Source organism: Carcharodon carcharias (genome assembly GCF_017639515.1).
Source record: "Carcharodon carcharias isolate sCarCar2 chromosome 29 unlocalized genomic scaffold, sCarCar2.pri SUPER_29_unloc_9, whole genome shotgun sequence".
NCBI classification, from domain to species: Eukaryota; Metazoa; Chordata; class Chondrichthyes; order Lamniformes; family Lamnidae; genus Carcharodon; species Carcharodon carcharias.
In genome coordinates this window covers 80,255-107,623 of record NW_024470682.1, presented here as the reverse complement: position 1 = coordinate 107,623, position 27,369 = coordinate 80,255, and the positions used below count along the sequence as shown (strand labels likewise).

General features: G+C 47.1%; 1 protein-coding gene across 2 annotated transcripts in view; it reads right to left on the bottom strand.

Moving 5' to 3' along the window:
• LOC121274120 (myelin-associated glycoprotein-like) overlaps positions 1-26,940 on the bottom strand; it is a 292,428-nt gene extending 265,488 nt beyond the window's left edge. Inside the window, exon 1 of one of the 2 annotated variants that reach the window (XM_041181294.1) lies at positions 26,874-26,940. In XM_041181294.1, the coding sequence (XP_041037228.1) occupies positions 26,874-26,913 (40 nt within the window). In that variant the 5' untranslated portion in view covers positions 26,914-26,940. Of the gene's footprint in view, positions 1-14,778; positions 14,851-26,873 lie in introns of those variants that run through there. The other variant, XM_041181292.1, reaches the window with a different exon arrangement.
• Between the last annotated feature and the right edge of the window lie 429 nt (positions 26,941-27,369).

Below are 27,369 nucleotides of genomic sequence, written 5' to 3'. Positions count from 1 at the left end.
GGGTGGGTGTGGGGCTGGGGATTGGGGTGGGGGTCGGGGTGGTGTGGGTGGGGGTGGGGGAGGGGGTGATGTGGTCTAGAATAGCAGTCCGACTGGGTGACCCCGGAGCGGTGAGGGGTCAGGGGAGGGTCCGGTGGGGGTCGGGTCCCTCGGGCACCGATAAAAAGCGGGGCCTTCAGAAAGGCCCATTTGAGAGGTGGGTGGTCAATGGTGAAGTCCCTGTGCCTCGGGGGAGACGTCGTCGTCTTGTCAGGCGAGTGTCCGACTGTAAACTCTGTCCGCCTGTTACCTGAGCCTGGAACCTTCGGCCCATCATGGGCTTTCCCATCAATGGTGAAGTCCCTGTGGGGGAGGGGCAGTCCCTTGAGTAATGGTGGGGACAATGGACGAGCTTCTTTATGTGGGAGGGTCTCCCCAGGGATTGGCTGAGAGCAATTGGGAGATGGGAGGAGCTTATGAGAATCTGTTTTTACACAAGGAGCGTCTGGCGATGACCCCGCCCCACACAGGGGCAGCCCTGGTTACATGGCCACGCCCCCCAGCTGCTCTGTCATTGGCCACTTCCTCACCCTCATCCCTTCCAGAATCTTCCACACGGACAGAGGCTCCTCCTCCCCCTCCCCCTCCTCATCCCCCTCCTCATCCCCTCCTCATCCCCTCCTCATCCCCTCCTCATCTCCCTCCTCATCCCCCTCCTCATCTCCCCCTCCTCATCCCCCTCCTCATCCCCTCCTCATTCCCCTCCTCATCCCCCTCCTCATCCCCTCCTCATCCCCTCCTCATCCCCTCCTCATCCCCCTCCTCATCCCCCTCCTCATCCCCCTCCTCATCTCCCTCCTCATCCCCCTCCTCATCTCCCTTCTCATTCCCCTCTGCATCCTCCTCCTCATCCCCCTCCTCATCCCCTCCTCATCCCCTCCTCATCCCCCTCCTCATCCCCCTCCTCATCCCCCTCCTCATCTCCCTCCTCATCCCCCTCCTCATCCCCTCCTCATCTCCCCCTCCTCATCCACTCCTCATCTCCCTCCTCATCCCCCTCCTCATCCCCTCCTCATCCCCTCCTCATCCCCCTCCTCATTCCCCTCCTCATCCCCTCCTCATCTCCCTCCTCATCTCCCTCCTCATCCCCCTCCTCATCTCCCCCTCCTCATCCACTCCTCATCCCACTCCTCATCCCCCTCCTCATCTCCCTCCTCATCTCCTTCATCATCCTCCTCCTCATCTCCCTCCTCCTCCCCCTCCTCAACCCCTCCCTCCTCCTCCTCATCCCCCTCCTCATCCACCTCCTCATCTCCCTCCTCATCCCCTCCTCCTCCCCCTCCTCATCCCCCTCCTCATTCCTTCCTCATCCCCTCCTCCTCCCCCTCCTCATCCACCTCCTCATCCCCTCCTCCTCCTCCACATCCCCCTCCTGATCCCCCTCCTCAACCCCTCCTCATCCCCCTCCTCATACCCTCCTCATCTCCCTCCCCCTCTTCCTCACCCTCCTCATCCCCCTCCTCATCCCCTCCTCATCCTCCTCCTCATCCCCCTCCTCATACCCTCCTCATCTCCCTCCCCCTCTTCCTCACCCTCCTCATCACCCTCCTCATCCCCTCCTCATCTCCTTCTTCATCCCCCTCCTCATCCCCCCTCATCACCCTTCTCATCCCCCTCCTCATCCACCTCTTCATCCCCCTCCTCATCTCCCTCCTCATCCCATCCTCATCCCCCTCCTCATCCCCTCCTCATCTCCCTCCTCATCCCCCTCCTCATCCCCCTCCTCATCCATTTTGCAAACGAACAGAAGCTTCAACCTCCTCCGCGACCTCCATCACCTCGAAGCACCAGGGTCACCATCACCTGCAAGTTCCCCTCGCAGCCACACACCACCCTGACTCGGAGCTATACCACCATTCCTTCCCTGTCACTGACGCCATTCAGCCCTATCGAGCCTGATGCACAGGAACAGGAAGAGGCCATTCAGCCCCTCTAGCCTCCTTCTCTATTTGACTAGATCACGGCCGATCTGTATCTTATCCCCATCCACCCGCCTCGGTTCCGTGACCCTTAACCCCCCCCCGACCCAACAAAAATCTCTCAATCTCAGTTTTGAAATTTACAATTGACCCCTCCCAGTCTCGAGAGCTTTTTCTGGGGGAGAGAATTCCAGATTTCCACCCCCCCAACTTTGTGTGAAGAAGTGCTTCCTGACATCACCCCCTGAACGGCCTGGCTGCAATTTTAAGATTCTGCCCCCTTGTTCTGGACCCCCCCTCACCTCACCCCCACCATCGGGGGAAATAGTTTCTCTCTATTGCCCCCATTGAATCCTTTAATCATCTTAAACCCCTCGATTAGATCACCCCTTAATCTTCGAGACTCGAGGAAACACAAGCCTGGTCTGTGCAACCTGTCCTCGGGATTTAACCCTTTCAGCCCCGGGATCGTTCTGGTGACTCTGGGCTGCAGCCCCTCCGAGGACAATATCCCCTCCCTGAGGAGCAGGGTCCAGGACTGAACCCAGTGACTACAGGTGGGGTCTGAGAGAAGCTTTAGAAAACTGTGCCGCACACTTCAAAAACTTCTTAAATTCAACCCTGTATCGAGTGCCTTAGAATACTGGGGCCAATATTTACCCCCAACTAACATCCCTAAAAACAGATGATCTGGGTCATTCTCACATTGCTGTTTGTGGGAGCTTGCTGTGCGCAAATTGACTGTGGTGTTTCCTACTTTACAACGGGGATCCGCACGTCAAAGATAGTCCTTCATTCCCTGAGAAATGTTTTTGAACAGTGGATGCTGTTGAAATGTAGGAAACAGGGCAGACATTTTCTGCACAGCAGGATCCCACAAACAGCAGTGGGATACAGACCCAGAACATCTGTTCTTTTTAATGATGTTGGTTTAGGGATAAATATTGGTCCCAGGACACTGGGGATAACTGCCCCACCCGACACTGTACCCACCCCCTACACTTTGCCCGAGAAGTGTCCATGGGGTTTTTGACATCCATCCGAGGTGTCCACTCTGTGCCTGTTCCAGGATCTTGAGGCTCAAGACCCAACATTGGGTTCACTTTGAGCCTATCCAATCGGGCACAGGGACTGTTCCCACAAACTGCCAGGACCTGTCTTAAGGCTATTGTTCCCTCTCGGCATGAGAGGGATGATGGGTTGAAGGTCATCTTTCACCCGAATCCTGTCTTAACAACATTGTAAACGCAGTAGGAAAAATCCCACTGGCCTCTTGTATCTTAACAACATCGTAAACATGACCTAAAGAATCCCCTGGTCACCCCTGAGTGATTCTAATATTGTAAACACAGTGGGCATATTTCCTCCAGCCTCTGAGAGGTAAAACTATGAAACTAGAGCACCGCCATTGGCAGGAGGGTGTAACTACAGTGTGACATGTTTACATGGGAATGTTACATTACAAATGAAGGTACATGATTGTAAATAATGAAAAGGGCATGTGATAACAGGAAATGGTGCCTTGGAGAATGGAATTATTCACTAGAGTATGGTATTTCATTGGATAAACAATGTACAGAAATGTCTGAGCATTTTAATTGCTTGTATTTTATATTCATTTATGGGATGTGGGCAGCACTGGCTAGGCCAGAATTATTGCCCATCCCTAATTGCCCTTGAGAAGGTGGTGGTGAGCTGCCTTCTTGAACTGTTGCAGTCCATGTGGTGTAGGTACACCCACAGAGCTGTTAGGGAGGGAGTTGCAGGATTTGGACCCAGGGACAGTGAAGGAACGGCCGATATATTTCCAAGTCAGGATGGTGAGTGACTTGGAGGGTAACTTCCAGGCGGTGGTGTTACCATGTGTCTGCTGCCCTGTACTTTGAGATGGTAGTGGTCGTGTGTTTGAAGGTGCTGCCTAAGGAGGCTTGGTGAGTTCCTGCAATGCACCTTGCAGATGGTACACACACTGCTGCTACTGTGTGTCGGTTGTGCAGAGAGTGAATGTTTGTGGATGGGGTGCCAATCTACCGGGGCTGCTTTGTCCTGAGTGGTGTTGAGTTTATTGAATCTTGTTGGAGCTGCACTCATCCAGGCAAGTGGAGAGTCTTCCATCACGCTCCTGACCTGTGCCTTGAAGATGGTGGACAGGTTTTGGGGAGTCTGGAGTGAGTTACTCACTGCATGATTCCCAGCCTCTGACCTGCTCCTGTAGCCGCAGTGTTTTTATGGCTAGTCCAGTTCAGTTTCTGGTCAATGGAACCCCCCAGGATGTTGATAGTGAGAGATTCAGCAATGGTGATGTCATTGAACATCAAGGGGCGATGGTTAGATTCTCTCTTATTGGAGATGGTCATTGCCTAACACTTGTCAGACCAAGCCTGGATATTGTCCAGGTCTTGCTGCATTTGGACATGGACTGCTTCAGTATCTGAGGAACTGTGAATGGTGCTGAACATTGTGCAATCATCAGTGAACATCCCCACTTCTGTCCTTATGATGGAAGGAAGGTCATTGATGAAGCAGCTGAAGATGGTTGGGCCGAGGACACTACTCTGAGTAACTCCTGCAGTGATGTCCTGGAACTGAGATGATTGACCTCCAACAACCACAACTATCTTCCTTTGTGCTGGGTATGGCTCCAACCAGTGGAGAGTTTTCCCTCTGTTATAATGTGGTAGATGATGTGTGCCAGGGGGACCAAATCCACAAGGGAAACTTGGTCACACTATCACAACGGTTTAGCAATTTGTATTTATTATGAGATGTGTGCACTGAATTCAGGAGTAATGTCAACCAAGACATTTCGAGATCCTAAAAAATAAATTTTAATATTTGTTAACAAAATGCAAGATTTCAAGCGCACACATAAGGATACGATTACTATTATAACAAATCCTAAACTTCCTAATTAACCTTGAAGATGGTGGACAGGCGTTGGGGAGTCGGGAGGTGAGCAGTACAACCCTTTTAAGTCAACTGTCCAAAATAGATTTTAGATTTAAAAAAAAAACCCAGCAAGTTAACACAGTACACACTTGAGAGTGGAATTCCAAATGGCTTTCTCGATCTATAGTCACTGAACATAACAGACCTATGGACAAATGCCTGGAGGCTTCTTCAAGGCTGATTCACACACCTTTGTTAGATTTTACATAGTCCCCAGCATAGCCTTTCATTCTCCTTTGTTTATGTTTCTCTCTCTTTGATATGTAAATTGCATTGTTCCATATGTCTTTGAAATTATACATTTCCCATAATATAAAAACTTTCATGTTGCCAATGTTGTCAATAACCTTTGGGAAAAATAAACACACTCCTTTGCCTTGCTTATCGGCCTCGTTGTAAACAGACCAACATCCCTTTGAAATCCAAACAATCCCTTCCCTTATCTAAAAATGCAAATTCCCTTCACACCTTACATGCTAAGACAGCCTCCATGTTCACTCATTAGCATTTCATGTACATTTCTATATATAGCTTCTTTTGATAATCTCAAGCTTGCAGACTACCTGACTCCAGATATAATTAAGCCACACAGAAAGACCCATCTCCACTCACACCCATAAACCTAGTTTACAACAAACCAGGAAAATATTATGTAAATTATTATACTTTCGTCCCACCCCTGATTCCCATTGACTCCAGTTTTGCTCGGTCTCCTAGATGTCACACTCGGTCAAATGCAGCCTTGATGTCAAAGGCAGTCACTCTCACCTCACCTTGAATTAACAGATGTAGCATTATACATAACCCATAAGCTTCTCACAATCTTTTACAGCATGGAAAAAGGTGCAGCATTCAGAAAGCTCACTCAGAACCAATCAAAAAAAGTTGAGCAACATCATATTTCTGTTCATTACTATTTGGCCATGTTGGCTGCACACACACCACAGCCCCGCTCCCTGTTTCACACTCAGTTTTTCTGGAACCTGATCTGTGTGTATTCCATGTCCTCGCTCCTGTGCACAGTCCTGTCACCGCTGGGCAGCTTTGAAAAGTTGATGTTGGCGTAGAGAAGGTCATTGGGTTTGTCGGGGTTCCCATGTCCAGCATTGACTCCCACTGGACCTTCAGAGAGATCCCGGAGAGCTGGGGTCTCCCCCTCGCTAGTTGTGTGTCTGGTTGTGTCCTGGGGCTCAGTAATCAGCACGTTCTGTTCATCCTACAGAGAAATGGAAACAGAAGACATCCTCATATCATTTACTGGCAATGATAGGGTTAAATTATTGTGCAGACTCGTTTAATTCTCTCTCTCATATCGTATAAAAGAAACCACAAATGGCAGTGCAGCATTCCCTCAGTACTGACCCTCCAACAGTGCAGCACTCCCTCAGTACTGACACTCTGTTAGTGCAGCTCTCCCTCAGTACTGACCCTCCGACAGTGCAGCACTCCCTCAGTACTGACCCTCCGACAGTGCAGCGCTCCCTCAGTACTGACCCTCCGATAGTGCAGAACTCCCCCAGTACTGACCCTCTGACATTGCAGCACTCCCTCAGTACTGACCCTCTGTCAGTCTCACACTCCCTCGGTAATGGCTCTGGAGAGTGCCTGCTTGGATTCTGCACTCAGGTGCCTGGTGTGAGGTTCAATAACATGAACCTTGTAATCAGAGAGAGGATGAGAGAGAGGGATAGAGGAGGGATAGAGACAGAGTGTTATTCATCTATTTATGTTTGTATTGTAATTGCAAACTGTCTATTTAATGAGGTTTAGTCTTTGTGTGTGTCTGTGAATATTTTAATTGGATTAAAGCCAGCCAGTCTGTGTGCTTTGATGTATAGTAGTTTTGAGATGCAAACAAAGAGGTAAAGTGGTAATTTGCATTTTTAAATAAAGCATTCAAAGCCTGAGAGAGAAATCTTAAACCAATCAATGTTTATATTACCATTAAAATTGATTCGATGAAAGGGGATTTATTATTGGAAGAGATGGAGTTCAAAGGTCCTGATGATACATTGCGAATTGACCTTCAAAGAGAAGCCATAAGACTAAGACATAGGAGGAGAAATTAGACCATTCGGTCCATCGAGTCTGCTCCACCATTCATACATGGCAGATAAGTATCTCAAACCCATTCTCCCGCCTTCTCCCCTAACCTTTGATCCCCTTACCAATCAAGAGCCTATCAATCTACGTCTTCAATACACTCAAACGCTGGGTATAACTTGAGCAGTTTTGTGTGTGCAGAGCAGAGGCTTGTAACATCAAAGCAGATGTAAGCCTACACCTGTCTGCAAAGGAACCTAAGTGAAAGGAACCTCATTTGGAATTTGTGAGGTGAAAATGCTTTGCCTGGTGTCTGCTTAAAGTCTATGGGTTGTCTTAGAGGAGATTAGTTTGGGAAGTTGTTATAAAGTTATGATAATACTAGCTTGTAGACATGTGCATATGTTTAACTAGTGTAAGTTAATAAATGTCTCATGTAGATTGATATAAAATCATCTTGAGAACTGGTGGTCTTGTTCCTGAATTTAGAGCTGCATCTCAAACATTCCACTGGGAAATATAGGTTATGACAGTTGTTTAAAGTTTCCCTCTGGGATTTTAAACAACAGCCTTTACCGGTTGCTATGTCAAAACAGAGAGACAGCACGATACTGAACCATTGCTGACTCCACAGGTACAAATCAGTGGGTAACTGGGCTGGGAATCTGGGACACGTGTTGTCTACACACTGAGATTGAAGCTTTGGAGTGAGTGTAAACAGTTCCTGTACCTGGTGCTTCACAGAGAGTGGACTGGAGGTCAATGCAATGTCACTGGTCCCTGAAACCCTCTCCTCCATCGCTGTCCTTCTCCTGCAATAACACAATATCACACCGTGGTTATCATATAGCAGAGAGTCAGTGCAGCACAGACACAGAGCCCACTGTAACCTTACACCAACGACTGGGACTCTCTCTTTAAATCACTTCTGCACAAAGCACAGAATCAAGAAGCTCGACACCATCCAGGACAAAGCAACCCGATTGATCCACACCCCATCCACCACATTAAACATTCACTCCCTCCACCACGAACAGACAGTGGCAGCAGTGTGTGTACCATCTGCAAGATGCACTGCAGCAACTCAGCAAGGCTCCTTCAACAGCACCTTCCAAACCCACGACCTCTACCATCTAGAAGGACAAAGGCAGCAGACACATGGGAACACCACCACCTGGAAGTTGCCCTCCAAGTCACTCACCATCCTGACTTGGAAATATATCACTGTTCCTTCACTGTCGCTGGGTCAAACTCCTGGAACTCCCTCCCTAACAGCACTGTGGGTGTACCTACACCACATGGACTGCAGCGGGTCAAGAAGGCAGCTCACCACCTCCTTCTCAAGGGGCAATTAGAGATGGGCAATTAAAAGCGGCCTCACCAGTGACAGCCACATTCGATGTAAGGATTTAAAATCTCACAGCTCAGGAGGAAGCCACTCAGCCCATCGTGCCTGTGCTGGCCCTTTGTAAAATCTGTCCAATTAGTCCTAAGCAAATGTTTATATTAAAATCAAGTTAAATCTTCAGACTTACTTTCTCACACAGATGAAGATGAAGATTCCAGCCAGTAAAACACTCAACACGATCCCAGCCGTGAGCAATCCTACTGTCCATTTACTGGAGTCTCTACCTGTAAAAACAGCCATTAATTACTGCACTACAGGTTTAGAATGATGCTCCGATGTATCTCGAGAAGCGATACACTCACTCAATGTTTAAATACTCATTCTCGGGCAATGCTGACATTTATTGTCCATCCCTAGTTTCCCCTTGAGATGGTGCTGGGGGTACTTCCTCCTGAACCACTGGTTTGACCCAAACTGGGAGAGCAGTTCAGAGGGCAGGTAAGAGTTAACCATGTTGGTGTTTGAGACTGGAGTCACATATACACCCAGACCTGTTCAAATGGACAGGTTTCCCTCCCTAAATGTGTAATTATATCTTTAATTTCTATACATATGTATCAAATAACCTCACTAAAATAATCAATTATCACCTCATTTTCACGCTGTTGTTTGTGGGATCTTGCTCTGCACAAATCAGCTGTTGCATTTCTCTACGTAATCTATGTAACATTTACATATAATTTTTCTCGATGTAATCTATGTAATATTGAAATATAATATTTTGTTGTTGGGGAGGAGAACCTGAGTATTGCTGAGAAAGGACATTGTGTCAAAGCTTTCTATCTTGCACCCAATGAAGCAGCTTATCTGGGGGAGAGAGTTCCAGATTTCCACTGCCCTTTGTGTGAAGAAGTGCTTCCTGACATCACCCCCTGAACGGCCTGGCTCCAATTTGACCAAGTGTTGCCATTGTCACATGAGGTCAGGCGATTCACAGCTTGGTCAAAGGGGTAAGTTGTAAAGAGCATCTTAGAGGAGGTAGAGAGAGAGGTGGAGAGGTTGAGGGAGGGAATTCTCGAGTTTAGGGATCAATCCAGCTGAGTGGAGATCGATCCTGAGCGATTCTCTCACATTTGACCCACAGATACACCTTGAACATGGCTTCCCCATGTGGGTTTTGAACCGAGCAGGATGCCATCACTCCCTCCTCATCCCGGGGTCTCATCAGGGTGAGGGAACCAGTCACCATATGCCCATCTCTGACCTGCCAGGACACAAAACCTCCTTGTGTTTGGTTACCACTGATGTTGGCACTGGGCAGGTGCCATGTGAGGTCTCCGGGTGGGTTGGAGTTGGCCACACAGACGCAGGTGACCCCCTCTGACCTCCGAGTGCACTGCGACTGCTGGGAAATCTCCGGCTTATCTGAGGAGGGAAGTACAACAATGAGCCTACGTCATAACAAAGTTAGAGCGTAAGATAGAATCTTCACACTGAAACCCTCATTCCTGCCTTTGTTACCTCCGCACTCGACTATCCCAACACTCTCCTGCCCGACCTCCCATCTTCCACTCTCCATAAACATCAGCTCATCCCAAACTCTGCTGTCCCCCTGTCCTAAATCACACCGAGTCCCGTTCACACATCACTCCCTGTTGGTCACTGAGCTGCACTGGCTCCCGGTCCGGCAATGCCACAATTTTAAAATTCACATCGTTTCAAATTCCTCCTTACCCCCTCCCTATCTCTGTTACCTCCTCCAGCCCCTACAACCCTCCCTATCTCTGTTACCTCCTTCAGCACCTATAACCCTCCTTATATCTGTTACCTCCTCCAGCCCCAAAAACCCTCCTTATCTGTGTAACCTCCACCAGCATCTATAACCCTCCATATCTCTGTAACCTCCTCCAACCCCCACAACCGTCCCTATCCCTGTAACCTCCTACAGCCCCTATAAAACTCGCTAACTCCGCAACCACCTTCCATCCCTACACCCCTCCCTACCTATGTAACCGCCTCCAGCCCCCACAACCCTCCCTATCTCTGTAACCTCCTCCAGCCCTCACAACCCTCCCTATCTCTGTAACCTCCTCCAGCCCCCACAACCTCCCTATCTCTGTTACCTCCTCCAGCACCTACAACCCTCCCCATCTCTGTTACCTCCTCCAGCCTCTACAACCCTGCCTATCTCTGTTACCTCCTCCAGCCCCTACAACGCTCCCTATCTCTGTTTCCTCCTCCAGCCTCTACATCCCTCCCTATCTCTGTTACGTCCTCCAGCCTCTACAACCCTCCCTATCTCTGTAACCTCCTCCAGCCCCTACAACCCTCCCTATCTCTGTAATCTCCTCCAGCATCTACAACTCTCCGGGATCTCTGCGCTCCTCTAATTCCGGCCTCTTGACCATCCCCTGATTCCTATCGCTCCACCATTGGTGGCCGTGCCTTCAGCTGCCTGGGCCCCGAGCTCTGGAATTCCCTCCGTAAACCTCTCCATTTCTATCTCTCTCCTCATTTCAGACACTCTTTGAAATCCGGCCTCTTTCTCTGAGCTTTCAGTCCCTGTTCTAATATCTCCTTATGTATCTCGGAGAGGCACAGGGTGAAAAAAGCAGGGAGGTGATGCTAGTTATGCTAAACCACAGCAAGGAAGCTGCCCTCAGACAGAAAGTGTTTGAGTTTTAAGCAGAGACAGGGGGAGTAAAATGCTTACATTGTACGTTCAGTTGTGTAATGTTGGAGGTGCTGTTACCCACTGGGTTCCTCGCTGTGCAGTAGAAACCTGCATCATTCTCCCGTGTTACAGGAGTGAAGGAGAGAGAGCGGCTACTTGTGTTTAACTGGGTGCTGGTGTTCCCCTCGATCCTGAACCAGGTGTAATGAGATATCGGTGGGACACTTTCACTGGAGCAGGTTAATGTGATATTGCTTCCCTCTCTTATCCCACCTGAGGATCTGCTGATGGACACCATCGTCTCCTGTGGGGGATCTGGAACAAGGACAGAGAACAATCAGCAGGCAATCCCCACACCCCACAGCTCTCCGAAATCTCTGCGCTCCTCCAATTCCTTGCACATTCTCCCATTCCCATCTCTCCACCATTGGTGGCTGTGCCTTCAGCTGAGAAACCCTCCAAGTCCAGTCTCTAGTGTGGAGTTCAGATCCCCTCCCACAACTCTTTCTCCGAAACATCGATGACTGTTTCGATGCTGCTTCATGCTCAATCTGTACCTGGGAAGATTTATCTATTTTGCTTCCAATTTTCCCCCCTCCATCATTCTCATATGGTCCATCTCTAACACTTCCCTTCCCTTCCTTGATCTCCCTGTCTCAACTTCTGGTGATAGACTTTCCACCAATATCCATTACAAGCCCACTGACCCCCACACAGATCTCGAATTCAGTTCCTCACACCCCACTTCCTGTAAGGACTCCATCCCATTCTCTCAGTTCCTTCACCTCCGTCGTATCAGATCCGATGATGCCACTTTCCAAAACAGCCCTTCTGACATGTCCTCCGTCTTCATTAACCTAGGTTTCACACCCACGGTGGGTGATGGGGCCCTCAACCATGTCTGGCCCATCTCCCACGCATCCACCCTCACACCTTCCTCTCCCTCCCAGAACCATGATAGGGTCCCCCTTGTCCTCACTTATCACCCCAACAACCTCCGCTTTCAAAGGATCATTCTCCGCCATTTCCCCCAACTCCAGCATGATGCCACCACCAAACACATCTTCCCTTCACCGGCCCCTGTTGGCAATCCATAGGGATCATTCCCTCCAGCACACCCTGGTCCACTCCTCCATCACCCTCAACACCTCAACGCCCACCCATGTCATCTTCCCATGTAATTACAGAAGGTGCAACACCTGCCCCTTTACTTCCCCCCTTCTCACCATCCAAGGGCCCAAACACTCCTTCCAGGTGAAGCAGCATTTCACTTGCACTTCCCTCAATTTAACCTACTGTGTTTGCTGCTCCCACTGCGGTTTCCTCTACATTGGAGACACCAAACGCAGATCGGGTGACTGCTTTGCAGAAGACCTTTGGTCTGTCTGCAATCATAACCCAGATCTCCCTGTCGCTGGCCATTTTAACACCCCACCCTGCTCTCATGCCCACATGTCTATCCTTGGCCTGCTGCATTGTTCCAGTGAAGCTCAACACAAACTGAAGGAACAGCACCTCATCTTCCGACCAGGCACTTTACAGCCTTCCGGACTGAATATTGAGTTCAACAATTTCGGATCATGAACTCTCTCCTCGATCTTCACTGCTTTTTGACCCCCTTTTTTATATATTCATTTTAATTGTTTTATTTGTTAATTTTTTTCCACTTATTTTCAATATTATTATTTGAAATTCATTTCCATTTTTATTGATTGTTTTATCCACAGATTTTAGTCTATTTTCGATCTTTATTCCCTCCACCGTCCCCTCCCCCTTCCACACCCCCACGAGGGCCACCTGTCTCTTTCCAGAGTGCTTACCCCCTGGTCCGCCCATTATCACACTCTGCTTAATGTCACCATTAGCACCTCCTTTATCCAATACCACCACTGTTAACAACCCTTTGACCTTTTGTTTATGACATCTTTCACAATCTCTCCATTGCCTCCACCTATCGCTGGTTTTCTATCCAGCTCCACCTGTCCCATCGCCCCCCCCTTAGACAGGATATATTTCACCACATGTCTACTTCCCTTTAGCTCTGAAGAAGAGTCATACGGACTCGAAACGCTAACCCTGTCTTTCTCTCCACAGATGCTGCCAGATGCTCAGAATCAGCTGGATGGACGGAAAGACCAATGAGTGGCTTAGATCAAGAGGAGACATTCAGCAATTAAAAGGGTTGTTCAGGACAGTTAGAGAGAGAAAGGTCATCAAGTACGGAGATTGGAAACGAAGACCTGACTGCCTTGTCCTGACAACCATTGAAGGAGAAACTGAGAGCAAAAACAGAAAGGGAGAGGAAAGATTGGATGTGTGGATAACGTGGACTGAGCGAGGATTGAAGAAAACTGGATTAAAAACAATACGATCCCAATGGCTCCATGGAGACCACGGTGACAACAAACAAACAAATGTATCTCCACACTCACATTCCACAGTGATAGTTATGAATCCCTCCACTGCTCCATGTTCATTCTCTGCCACACACTGATAGTCTCAACCTTGGCCCCCTCTGCCCTATCAGGTAGGGATAAACAATCCCAAGGGTCATTACAAGAAAGAGCCCTCCCTGGTCAATATAACTCATTAAAAAAAGACCAGTTTTGTCTTCAACCAAGTGATGTTTGTGGGATCTTTCTCTGCACATTTTATTCTATTACAGCTAATATAGAATGAAGGGTGTCCATACTTACCTTGCACAGTTAGTACGAGGGTCCGCTCCGATGAAACAGATGGATATCTCACTCTGCAGCTGAGAGTGTGTCCGTGGTGTTTGAGTGATGGGATCAGGGTCAGAACAGAAGTATAGGTCAGAGTGACACCATGCTGAGTTACAGTGTTTGAGGCTGATCCAGGTACGTCAGTGGGAGTGTCCCAGGTTAAGACAGGTGCTGCTGTTCCATTGCACGTTGTGCTGAAGGTGCAGCTTACATCCACACGCTTTCCTGCAATAATTTCAGCAGGGAATATCGTGGGTTTATCTGTGAAATCTAACAGACAGAGAATGGATCCTTTTAGAGAAATATAATGTGAAGCATCAGTTCAAATAGAAATCACAGTCCCACAAGAGAAAGCACTTTTGCAAGGATGATATCAGATCTGAGAGGTTGCAATGATCAGGAGAGAATTTCCTATTTTCAGACTTAGTGGAGTTTCTGTCACTCAGATGAATTCACTTCCACTTCGAGACAATTGAATTGACAATCCCAGGTGAGGGTGGGGGATCAGCTCACAGTTCCTGGCAAACCGGCTTGTTACTTTCTCCGAAATCTGACAGATTTAAATTCTATCCTGTCCCCAGCAGGAGAGAAAACATTTGAACCAATCACTGAACCGGCATCTAAAGCAGATGATCAGGTTATTGATCACATTGCTGTTTCTGGGAGCTTCCTGTGCACAAATTGGCTGCTGTGTTTCCCATATAACAACAAGGGCTACATTTCAAGAATTATTTCATTGGTTGTGAATCCATTTGCGACGTACAGAGGTGGTGAAAGGCACTATAGAAATGCAAATCTTTCTTTTGTCGATATGAAAGACATTCAAACAGGTTTAGGGAGATCAGTGGGAGTGGATAACCTGATAACATTGATGGATACAGTCAATACATTTAATCATTGATATTAAAGTGAGTATTAGAGTTTGCTTTAGGACTGAACTGGAAGCTATCACCAGGTTATTGAGAATCAGACAGTGTGTTATAATAAGCTGTGTTTTGTGTTAATATGTAAACGTCACAGTTTGTGTTATTTCCCATTGAGTGTTGAACGTGAATTGTTGAGTAATTATAACACAGCACTTACCAGAAACGTGAAGCTGGGTTACAGGGTAATAGTTATGGCTCGGACCATTGTCAAATTCTATTCTGAAAAAATAAGGTCCTTCATCTTCCCGTCTGATGTTGTTTTTAATCAGATCAGCGAGAGTAGGCTCGAGGGGCCGAATGGCCTGCCCCTGTTCCTATTTCTTATGTTCCTACATTCTTAGCATCTTAAAATATCAAAGCTGCAGAATAAACATGCAAGTGAATGATCTGCTCGACCCACCTTCCATCTGGGGGTCCCATGGGGAGGACCCTTCCTGAGCCAGATCCACCAGCCAACATGGTCTGGATCCGAGCACAGGAGACACGGGGTGGAGTGACTAACAGGCTCCTTGTGACAGGCCCCCTCTGTCCAATGGCTGGCTTTCAGCTGCCAAGGCCAGAGTGGTCCTTGCTAAAACCAGCTCAGGACAGGCCAGGACCCCTGTGCAGACCCCCTCCAGCGCTGCAGCCTCTGTACAAACCCCTCATGCGCTTGTGGAGAGACACAAACAAGGCTGCACATTACCGAGGAGAGTCCCCTCTACGGACTAAGGGGCTGACTCATCAGCTTAAACTCAGCAAATGAGGAGGCTCTCGCTCGGTATCGGGGCTTGGCATTGGCTCAAAAAAAATAATCAAATTACATTTTGGACAGAAATCTAAGGAGGTTGTACATTCCCTCAAAAATAAGACTCAAGCTGGGGTCGAGGGTCAAAGGGCAACAACTTATATTTACACAACAACTTTAACATGACAAATCACCCCAAGGTGCTACACAGGAGCGCCATAAAACAAAGTATGTCACCCAGACACATGTGGAGATATTAGCGACAGCTGACCAGAAGAGGTCGGTGTCATGGAGAATCTTAAAAGATGGATAAAAGGGATAGTGAGAGAGAGAGAGAGAGAGAGAGCGAGAGAGACAGAGAGAGAGAGAGGGAGAATGAGAGAGAGAGAGAAAGAGTCAAAGAGGTTCAGGGAGGGAATTCCAGAGCTTAGGGCCCAGGTAGCTGAAGGCACAGCCGCCAATAGTGGAGCGATGGGAATCGGGGGAAGCTCAAGAGGCCGGAATTGGAGGAGCGCAGAGATCTCGGAGGGTTGTAGGGGCTGGAGGAGGTTACAGAGATAGGGAGGGTTGTAGGGGGCTGGAGGAGGTTACAGAGATAGGGAGGGGTGCCGGGGCTGGAGGAGGTTACAGAGATAGGGAGGGGTGCAGTGGCTGGAGGATTTTACAGAGATAGGGAGGGTGGTAGGGGCTGTAGGTGTTTATAGAGATAGGGAGGGTTGTAGGGACTGGAGGAATTTGCAAGGGCAGAAAGTGTTTTAGGGGCAGGAGGAGTTTACAGGGATAGGAAGAGTTGTAGGGACAGGATGAGGTTACAGAGATAGGGAGGGATGTAGATGGCTGGAGGAGTTTACAAGGATAGGGAGGATTGTAGGGGCTGGAGGAGGTTACAGAGATAAGGAGGGTTGAAGGGGCTGGATGAGGTTACAGAGATAGGGAGCGTTGTAGGGGCTGGAGGAGGTTACAGAGATAAGGAGGGTTGAAGGGGCTGGATGAGGTTACAGAGATATGGATGGTTGTAGGGGCTGGATGAGGTTACAGAGATAGGGAGGGTTGTAGGGGCTGGAGGAGGTTACAGAGATAGGGAGGGTTGTAGGGGCTGGATGAGGTTAAAGAGATAGGGAGGGTTCTAGTGGCAGGATGAGGTTACAGAGATAGGGAGGGTTGTAGGGGCAGGTTGAGTTTACAGAGATATGGAGGGTTGCAGAGGGCTGGAGGAGGTTACAGAGATAGGTAGGATTGTAGGGGCAGGTTGAGTTTACAGAGATATGGAGGGTTGCAGAGGGCTGGAGGAGGTTACAGAGATAGGAAGGGCTGTAGGGGCTGGAGGAGATTACAGAGATAGGGAGGATTGTAGGGGCTGGAGGAGGATGAGGAGATTACAGGGATAGTGAGGAAACAAAGATGAAAATTGTGACATTGAGACTTTGCTTGACCAGGAGCCAGTCTCGGTCATCGAGCAGAGCGGGTGATAAGGGAATGGGACTTGGTGTGAGTAAGGAGGTGGTCAGCAGTTTTGGATGGCCTCAAGTTTATGGAGTGTAGAGCGTGTCAAATGCTGCAGACAGATTGAGAAGGACAAGGAGGGAAAGTTTACCTTTGTCACAGTCACACAGGATGCCATTTGTGACCTTGATAAGAGCTGTTTCAGCACAGTGGCTGGGGTGGGAACCTGACTGGAGGAATTCAAACATGGACTTCCGGGAACGATGGGAACGGATTCGGGAGATGGAAACACGTTGAAGGACTTTGGAGGGGTAAAGAGAGGCTGGAGATGGGATGGGGGTTTACATGGACAGTGTGAGGGGTGGAAGGTGTAGTGGGGAGGAGACACTTCACTTGGGGGGGGGATGTGTCATCACCCCTCAGCTCGGTTTACGTTACAGCTATGATGTGGATTCAATCACACACAATAAGCTCATGGATCTGGGAGCAGATATAGACAAATCATTAAAAATAGTGACGCTGGTTAACACAGTCAAAAAACAAGCAAATCAAACACTATTAATTCCCTTTGAGTGTTGGATGTGAATTGTTGAGTAATTATAACACCGCACTTACCAGAAACGTGAAGCTGGGTTACAGGGTAATAGTTATGGCTCGGACCATTGTCAAATTCTATTCTGAAAAAATAAGGTCCTGCATCTTCCCGTCTGATGTTGTTTATAATCAGGGAACAGTCACCATCTTTCAGGTCTCCAGACAGCCGGGTCCAATGGTGGAACCGTGGTAACTCGTGACTGTGATCCTTGGAGTGAAAGGCTATGGTCCCTCTAGACCATGTATTCCATGTATTCCATGTGTACCATTTCACATACCAGATTCCGACACGTTCTCACCCTATTACACGTGCTGGATGACTGTAATGACATGGAATCTGTACACCCGAACCTTCCTGCGCTGTCACCTCTCGTGGAGTGTTACATTTCCACTCTTGTGACAGTCCAACTGGGGAGAGAAATATCAAGATTTAACTCTGGATGTTTTTTCAATCCACTAGGCTCGATATCCACCCCCTCCATCACTGGGGCACAGTGGCTGCAGTGTGGACCATCTACAGGACACCTAATGATCTCCACAAGTTTTCACAATGGATGGAAGAGATTCGACACACAAGCGGAAAAGTTAATTCTACATTGGCTCATGGTCCTCTGGACCCTGTTTGTGCACAAACCTGCTATCCAACAGAACTGAAGTTGAGGAAATTCCATTTGGAATTCCACTGTCCAGGACATTGCGTTCTCTTGCTGAGTTTGTTTTAAATCTAACATCTATTTTTGGTCTGTTGCCTTAAAGGGAGTGTAACTGGGAGTCAGGTTAATTAGGAATTTTAGGAGTCATTATAGCAGTCATTGTAGTCTTATGCATGTTCTTGAAATCTTTTATTTTGATGACAAATATTTAAATTTATTTTTTTAAATCTCTAAAGGTCTTGGTGGACTTATGGCTTCTGAATTCAGTGCACACATCTCATAATAAATAAAAAAATGAAAAATCATTATGATCGTGTGACCATCTTTCTCTCATGGACTTGGTCTGCCTGGCACACATCACCTGCCAAGTGATAACACTGTTGTAATATGCCTTTCAGGGATAGCAGCATGACATCACTCGAAGGGAAGTGCGTCATGTGATTTTTAGGAACTTGGGTTGGCTTAAGGAAGTTCTATGTGTATTTATGTGTGTTAGGCATAAGGTATATCTTTAGGTTCAAGTTTAGTTTGTATTTCTGTATTTGGATGTTTAGAAAAGGGGGAACTTGAGTTTTGGTTTCACTTTAAATGAAGCCACCTATCTAATGAGTTTTTATGAAGTCAAAACAAACAGAAGGTAAAAGAAACTGTTCTGTTGCCTAGCAACAGTGATCCAGAGGGAATGACCCACAGAGACAGAGAAAAACAGAAAAGTACTTTCAGTTCTGTTGAAAGGAGTTGCCAGGAGAAGCAGCAAAGGAGAGGGACAGATAGTAAATCCCAAAGTAAAGATGACACCAAAACCATCGAGTGGAACAGGAGAAAGGGCCCAAGAAGACCTTCTTATCAAATCTGGAAAAGGCCCTGTTAAGTGAAGTTAAGAGTGAGGAGCAGAAGAAGGCTCCAAACATAAAGGGAGAAAGCAGCAGGACACAGGCCTAAAGCAAAATAGGCTTGCGAGAAGCCAGAAGATCCTAGGAGACACCACAGGTTGGTGACTCATTACTACGGCCATGTGAATCCTGGTGTGCCATTGACACGGCTGAGCATTGGAGAGACAGGGCGTGGAAGGAAGGCTGAATGCACGTGGCGATCCAGGGGGCAGCAACATGGGAAGGAGAGTTTGAAATAGTGAAAGTGGCCCCTTGTGGAAGGTGTCTGAGTGAAAGTGTCATGTTGGAGAAGATTCCAAAGTGAGTTCTTGGAGAGTGGAGATTGGAAACCCTCATATGGATATCTCAGTTCAGTGAGACTGGTTGGCTCACAGTGTAACAAGCGTCTGGGGTCAGATGAGGAGAGACCCATAGCATTTGTTTCAAGTGGGTTCTGTCAATTAGTTTCAGAATGTGGTGTCCCTGACCACAGGTCGTCTATTGGTTTACATGGACTGTGTACTTAGTGTGAACATGAGAGTATAAGATAGCTATTGTAACTTGCGTTCTACTTATGAATCTGTAAAGGTATAGGTCTGGGTGAAGGGGTAATGTCATATAGTTGGTCTTTCCTAGTTTAATAAATGCTTTATTCTTTAGTTAGAAGTTCATCAGATGACTCCTGTGACTCTGTTCAGTAGCCGCACTCCACATTCCTAAATAAAAAATAAAAGTTAGGACCTATCAATCTGAGTCCCACCCTGGGATCTGACTTGCCCAGTAGTAACATCAGCTGGGATGATAACACCATCCAGTCTAAGTTTCACTTTGGCCTGTGAGCAGAACACAGCTCACACAGTTTGGCTGCAGGTGTCTCCCAGCTTTCTATCCTTGTATATCTGTTCTCATGTCCCTATTCTAAATAACTGAACCCACAATATATTTACCCAATTCCATATCAGTGGCTGGTGCCTTTATATCATTATAAAAACACAACATGGTAATCAGCAGTGGCCAAACATTCTGGCAGCAAGATTCAGTACAGGTATGACGTGGTGAACAGCCTTAGATCGAGTTACATTAGATGAGACGACCCTCGACGCTTTGGTCAGACCACAACAGAGACACAGCATCAGAGAGGGTTGAAATCGCAGTGCACTGACTGCTCAGGAAACCTTTGAAGACACAGTGATGGGAAAGAGCTCAAGTAAAGAGCTGGGGAGCAGACGGATCCTTCGTGGTGAGATTACAGCACACGGCCTGTAGGTCAGTGAGTGGGACAGCGTGTATCGCCAGGACCAGCAGCGGGTTAGCTCAGTCAGGGAAGGCGAGTGACCAGGGTTTGAGCTGGATCGATAGTGAGCGAGGGAGAGTCAAACACACAAAAACCATTATAAAAATCAGGCCAGAGAAGTTAGTGATTATAACGGGCGGCTTCGAGATTGCTGAACTGCAAATTGAATAAAAAACAAAGACTCCATTACTCCGTGGTGTGTTCCTGCCACAACCCGTCTTCGTGGGCGGAGTTTCGGAAAAGCACACGAAAGGGGCTAAAGCGACACTCATCCCAGGTCCTGTAGGAGAAGGAAGGTCAAAGGAATATTGTCAGAATGTCCACGAAATTCCCCAGTTTGAACTGGGATGTAGCTGACCAACTATCTGAATTCAGAATGTTTAAACAGCGTACAGAGCTCTGGTTTCCTGATTCAGGTGTGACTGAACCAGACGAGCAAGTCATAAAAATTCACCTCGCGATTGGGAATGAAGGTCTACACAGGCTGAACACGTCAGGATTAACAGCAGGAGAGCGAAAGGATCCCCAATAGATATGGACGACATTGGAAGACAGATTCAGAATCAGGTTAAACTGCATATTCATCAACTAGAGTTTATGTCATTTCATCAGCCTACACAATCCATAGACCACTTCAGCAGCTGATGTAGAGAAAAGGGTACGCACTGTGATTTAAAACACAGAGCCTGCAGACAGAGTTGTTGAGTTGGTGATTGCATCCACTCCCATGGAAGCCTTCCAAAAAAATCTGCTAGATAAGACCAAAACCTATAGCATTGAAGAGCTACTCAAGGATGGACATAAATACGAAGTGATCCTCGCAGGTCAACGAAGCTTACAGGTCCTCAGTACAACATCAATTGTTGACACACTCACTAGAACATCCAAACCTAGTGAGACGTGTGGAAGGTGTGGCCTTCTGCAGGCACCAAGGAAATGCCCAGCATTCCACCAATCCTGCAAGGCTTGTGGCAGAAAGGGCCATTGACAGCGGCAGGGCACTAGAGCAAAGGCTGATGCAGCTACAAAGAGCCGTGCGCTGATCCAAACAGACCCTACACAACAGGGAACCTTCAAGCAATAAGAATGACCCATCAGGAACATATACATGTGGTGACTGACAAACCAGGAAATGGCGATGATGTACACGACGAGACGAGGAGCGGTGATCGATATTCCACCTCTCACACATATCCTGATGTGGCTTGGCAATAAATAGTGGATTGTTGTCTTTATTGATCTCCCTGGGCACATCAATTAAACTGAAAATGTCCCATAGGGGTGGGATTTTCTGGCCCCACCCACTGCCAGGATTGTCTGGTCTGGCCAAAAGCCAATGTATTTATGTTTGTCCCAGTTTCACATACTACCCTTTCACCTCAGTTCATGACATAACATTGAAATATGCAGAACGTTTCAACAATATTGGCAGTTTCAAAGGAGCTCCAACATTACACCTGTTGGAGAATGCAAGTCTGTCAATTGATCTAGTCCATTTAGCACAACACAAATGCCAGCAGTTGCAAGAGGGAATGGTGGAAGATTCTAAACTACAGAAACTGAGGAAGCATCATTGAAGGATCTCCTGATTCAACTTGACCTTATTGGGATGAGCAAGGCATCTCCCGGGGAGTCATTTCTAAAGACAGGCAGGGCATCATACTGGATTCTTTGTGATCCGATATTCTTCAACAACTTGGCAGTGGGAAATGGTGGGGACAGCCTGTCAAGGTAAGAACATGAGAGGCCCATTGGCATTTGTCAGTACTGTCCACATGTGTGTCCATCTCAGGCTGTTGGCTGGCAGAGTCCTTACAAGGCTTTGAGATCACCTACACGATTTTCACTGTGACTCTCGACACTCCACTGTGCCTGCTCTTGGACAATGTCCTTTACAGCGCATCGAACCGAGGGGCTGCTGAACCTGCAATGTGAAAAACTGCCCAGGGATATGTCCAATCCAGCAGGACAAATCCAACCTGGCCAATCACCACCTTATCAATTTACTCTTCATCATAAGCAAAGTGATAAAGGTGTAATGGACAGTAAGAGGCATTGACTCAACAATAACCTGCTCATCCAGCATGGTGCTAGTGCCACACAACACAATGGAGGGTATCCTCAATGAAAGGACGGGACTTCATCTCCAAGGTTTCTGTTCAGGACCAGGGTCCTATGGAGTCATTACACACAAAGGCTCAGCGGTGAGGCCTAACCGAGGATAAATCAGATCCATTCCCGCTCCTCAAACACCGTACAGTCCTGTTGCATGGAGTCATCGGGCTGAATTTTCCCGTTGGTGAGCAGGGGGCGGGGCCTGCTCAGCGACACTATGATGATGCGGGATGACATCAGGAGAAACCCCTGACATCATCCTGCACCATTTAAATATCCAGGCCCACCCACCCGACAGGCAGGAAATTCAGCCCATAGAGTCATAGAGTCAGAGGGGTCTACAGCTCAGATAAAGGCCCTTCGGCCAATTGAATCTGCGTCGGTCAAACAAGTACCTAATTATTCTAATCCCATTAATGCACTGGGCCCAAAGCCTTGTATGTGATGGCAGCGCAAGTGCATATCCAAATACTTCTTAAATGTTATGAGGGTTTCTGCCTCTCCCACCCTTTCAGGCAGTGAGTTCCAGATTCCCACCACCCTCTGCGTGAAAAAACTCTCTCTCACATCCCCTTTAAACCTCCTGCCCCTTACCTTCAATCTATGCCCCCTGGTTATTGATCCCTCCACCAAGGGGAAAAGTTCCTTCATGTCTACATTATCTATGTCCCTCATAATGTTATACACCTCAATCATGTTCCCCCCTGAATCTCCTCTGCTCCAGGTTAACTAACCCCAGTCTATCCAATCTCTCCTCATAACTAAAACTCTCCAGCCCAGGCAACATCCTGGTTAATCTCCTCTGCACTCTCTCTAGTGCAATCACATCCTTCCTATAATGCGGGTTCCAGAACTGCACGCAATACTCTAGCTGTGGCCTAACCAGCGTTTTATACAGTTCCAGCATAACCTCCCTGGTCTTATATTCTATGTCCCGACTAATAAAGGCAAGTGTTCCATATGCCTTCTTAACCACCTTATCTACTCCCTTAAGGGAACAGTGGACATGCACACCAAGGTCCCTCTGATCCTTGTCACTTCCCAGGGTCCTTCCATTCATTGTGTATTCCCGTGTCCTGTTTGTCCTGCCCAAGTGCATCACCTCACACTTATCCAGGTTAAATTCCATTTGGCACTGATCAGCCCATCTGACCAGCCCGTCTATATCCTGCTGTAATCTAAGGCTATCCTCCTCACTATTTACCACCCCATCAATTTCCATATCATCCATGAACTCACTGATCAAAACTCCTACATTCAAGGTTAGACCGTTTGAATATACCACAAACAGCAAGGGACCCAACAATGATCCCTGTGGAATCCCACTGGACACAGGCATCCAGTCACAAAAACACCTCTCGACCATCACACTCTGCTTCCTGCCACTCAGCCAATTCTGGATCCAATTTGCCAAATTGCCTTCGATCCCATGGGCTCTTACTTTTGTTTACAGTCTCCCAGGCGGGACGTTATCAAAAGCCTTGCTGAAGTCCAAGTTGACTATGTCAAATGCATTGCCCTCAACTACACACTTGGTCATCTCTTTAAATAATTCAATCAAACTGATCAGACATGACCTCCCCTTAACAAAACCATGCTGACTGTCCTTGATTAATCCCTGCCTCTCCAAGTGTAGATTAATTCTGTCCCTCAGAATTGCTTCCAATAGTTTCCCAACCACTGAGGTTAGACTGACTGGCCTGTAGTTCCCTGGTTTATCCCTTCCTCCCTTCTTGAATAACGGTACCACATTGGCTGTCCTCCAGTCCTCTGGTACCTCTCCTCTGGCCAGAGGGGTATTGAAAATTATTGCCAGTGCCCCTGCTATCTCCTCTCTTGCCTCACTCAACAGCCTGAGATACATTTCATCCGGGCCTGGAGATTAATATACGTTTAAGCCTGCCAGACCACTTAGAACCTCCTCACTTTCTATTCTAATGTCTTTAACTATATCACAGTCCTTCTGCTTGATTTCCATACCCACATTGTCCCTCTCACTTGTGAACACTGACACAAAGTGTTCATTTAGAACCCTACCTACGTCTACCGGCTCCACACACAAATTACCAATATGGTCCTTAATGGGCCTTACTCTTTCCCTAGTTATCCTCTTACTCTTAATGTACTTGCAAAATAACTTTGGATTTTCCTTCATTTTTCCTGCTAATGTTTCTTCATGCCCCCTTTTTGCTCTCCTAATTTCCTTTTTAACATTCCCCCTACACATTCTATACTCTTCTAAGGCTTCCGCTGTTTTGAGCCCTCGGTATCTGCCATAAGCCTCCCTTTTTCTCTTTATCCAATCCTGTAAATCTCTCGACATCCAGGGTTCCCTGGATTTGTTGGTCCCACCCTTTGCCTTTACTGGAATATGTTGGCCCTGTCCTCTCCCTACTTCCTTCTTGAATGAGTCCCATTGCTCTGACGCAGATTTCCCTAAAAGTAGCTGCTCCCAGTCCACTCTGGCCAAATCATATTTGATCTTATTAAAATCAGCCTTCCCCCAATTGAGAACTCACATTTCTGGCCCATCCTTGTTCTTTTCCATAAAAACCTAGAATCTAATGGAATGATGATCACTATCTGCACAATGCTCCCCCACTGATACCTCTACCACTTGCCTGGTTACATTCCTTAAAATTTAGTCCAAGACGGACCTCTCTCTTGTAGGATCTTCTATGTACTGGCTTAAAAATCTCTCCTGGATGCATTTTAACAATTCTTCCCCCTCTAAAACTATCACACTATGACTAACCCAGTTATTGTAGGGGAAGGTGAAAAGCCCCACCATTACAACCCGATTATTTTTATACTTCTCTGAATTTTTCCTTTGTATCTACACTTCTATTTCTCTGAGTGTCCCGGGGCCTGTAGAACACTCCCAGCAATCTGATTGCTCCTTATTTGTTTTTAGGCTCTACCCATATGGCTTCATTTGAGGAGCCCCCTAAGATGTCTTCCCTCCTCACTGCAATAACTGATTCCTTGATCAATCTTGCAATACCCCCTCTCCTTTTACCTCCTTCCCTGTCTTGCCAGAAGATCCTGTATCCTGTAATATTGAGCTGCCAATTCTGACCCTCTCTCAACCATGTCTCTGTGACAGCAATGACACCATACATCCATGTGGTATTTGTGCCCTCAACTCATCTGCTTTATTCGTTAGACTCCTTGCATTAAAATAAATACAATCCAACTTTGCTACGCTATCTTTTGCCTTAACTGGCCAATAATTTCTCTGCCTTCCAGGTTCATTTGCTCTCTCTTCTAATTTTGGCGGTGCATCTCCCTCTGCTGAACCTCCTCTCGGGATCCCATCCTCTGCCATGTTAGTTTAATGCCTCCACAATTGCATCAAGGGTAAAATGCCAATTGAAACCGGGGACAACATCCAAGAATGACAATCCCACAGATCACTATGAGCAATTAAAGACACCTCCAGACAAGGTTACCACCACAAGATCTGGGCATAACAGCAGATTACCTCTACGCTTTAGAGACTCAAATATTCAACAAATCTATACTCTTATGTAATTGTCAATAAAATTGAAAATGATACCAGAAACCTCTTGTTCCCTGTTCTTCTCAAAGATCCATCCCTGCAGCGGGAGCCTTAAGAGTTATTGGTGTGGGGCTTAATTTATCAGATTGTAGAATGATCCGGAACAAAAGGAAGCCATTTGGCCCATCGAGCCTGTGCTGGGTCTTTGAAAGATCTGTCCAATAAGTCCCACTCTCACCTCTTCTCTCTCCTCCACAGCCCTGCAAAATGTCTCCTTCAAGTATTTATCCAGTTCCCCTTCTGAAAGTTCCTGTTGAATCTGCTTCCACCGCCCTTTCAGGCAGTGAGTCAATGGTCTCTCTCTGAGCTGCAAAGTGCTATTATTCTGTGAAATATAAACTCTGCAGCAGATCAGAGACAATCATGATAACTCAGAATATTTGACAGTTTTACACACAGACAGCTTTGCCTTCCTTCTCTCTTTCAGTTATGTTGCAACCATTTTGAAATTTCTAGCATGGTGACAATGGACAGGAAGTGTGACACTGAACAGCCTGTCTATTCTAGGAGCTGCTGTGTTTTCTTCATGGGAAATTCTGACTATAATCAGCAAAAGACACAAAATTTCAGAGATTTGTTATCCGAGTCCTAACATCAGGATAGACCTCATCCCCCAGTTTTTATCCCTGCTTCTCTATTCAGCCGATCGCTCCCCTGTCACTCGCTGACCTACACTGGCTCCCAGTCCAGCAATGACTCAAATTTCAAATTCTCATCATTGATTTCTTACCCCACCATCCCCCCTCTACACTCTCTATCTCTGTAACCTCCTCCATCCCTAAAACCCTCTGAGATCTCTGCTCTCCTCCAATGCTGCTGTCAGACAGGGAGTCAGTGTGTATCAGTGAGCACAGGGGTGATGGGTGATTGGGACTTGGTGTGAGTTTGTACACTGGCTCACTGCTGAATCGGTTCCCAATCACAGCTCAATAAGAATGATCTTTTACAAAGACTATTAACCATAAATCTGTCCGAGCTGACATTGATATTACCTTGGAGAAGTGACAAGAGGAAGTAAGATTTCCCGATCATCGTCCACTCCCAGATATTTCCTCAGATTCTAACTCTGAAGTTCTGAAAGAGAAAGGAGTTAATGAGACCTCACCTCTTGTCCGAAAGCTCTCGAGAGATCAGATCTGCTTTTGGACAATGTCTTCACAGAATAGTTTGATTGTCTGTGGGATAATAGGTGCTCTGCAGAGAGTTACAAGGCTTTAAGAAGGAAAAACAAGGAAGGACTTGCATTTCTATAGCACCTTTCACCACCTCAGGATGTAGCAAAGCTCATGTCTCTGCACTTCCCTCATCTCTTGAGCTAGAAAGATGTTCTGTACAACAGACTTGAGCCTCACACTCAGATCTCAATAATCAGTAGAAATCTTTCAAAGGCATCAATCATTGGAATCTGTCTTTATAAAGTCACAACATCAGCAAAGGACGGTGTTGGTCGTGGAAGTGAATTCCAATCGTTCCGTTACTTACCCAGGA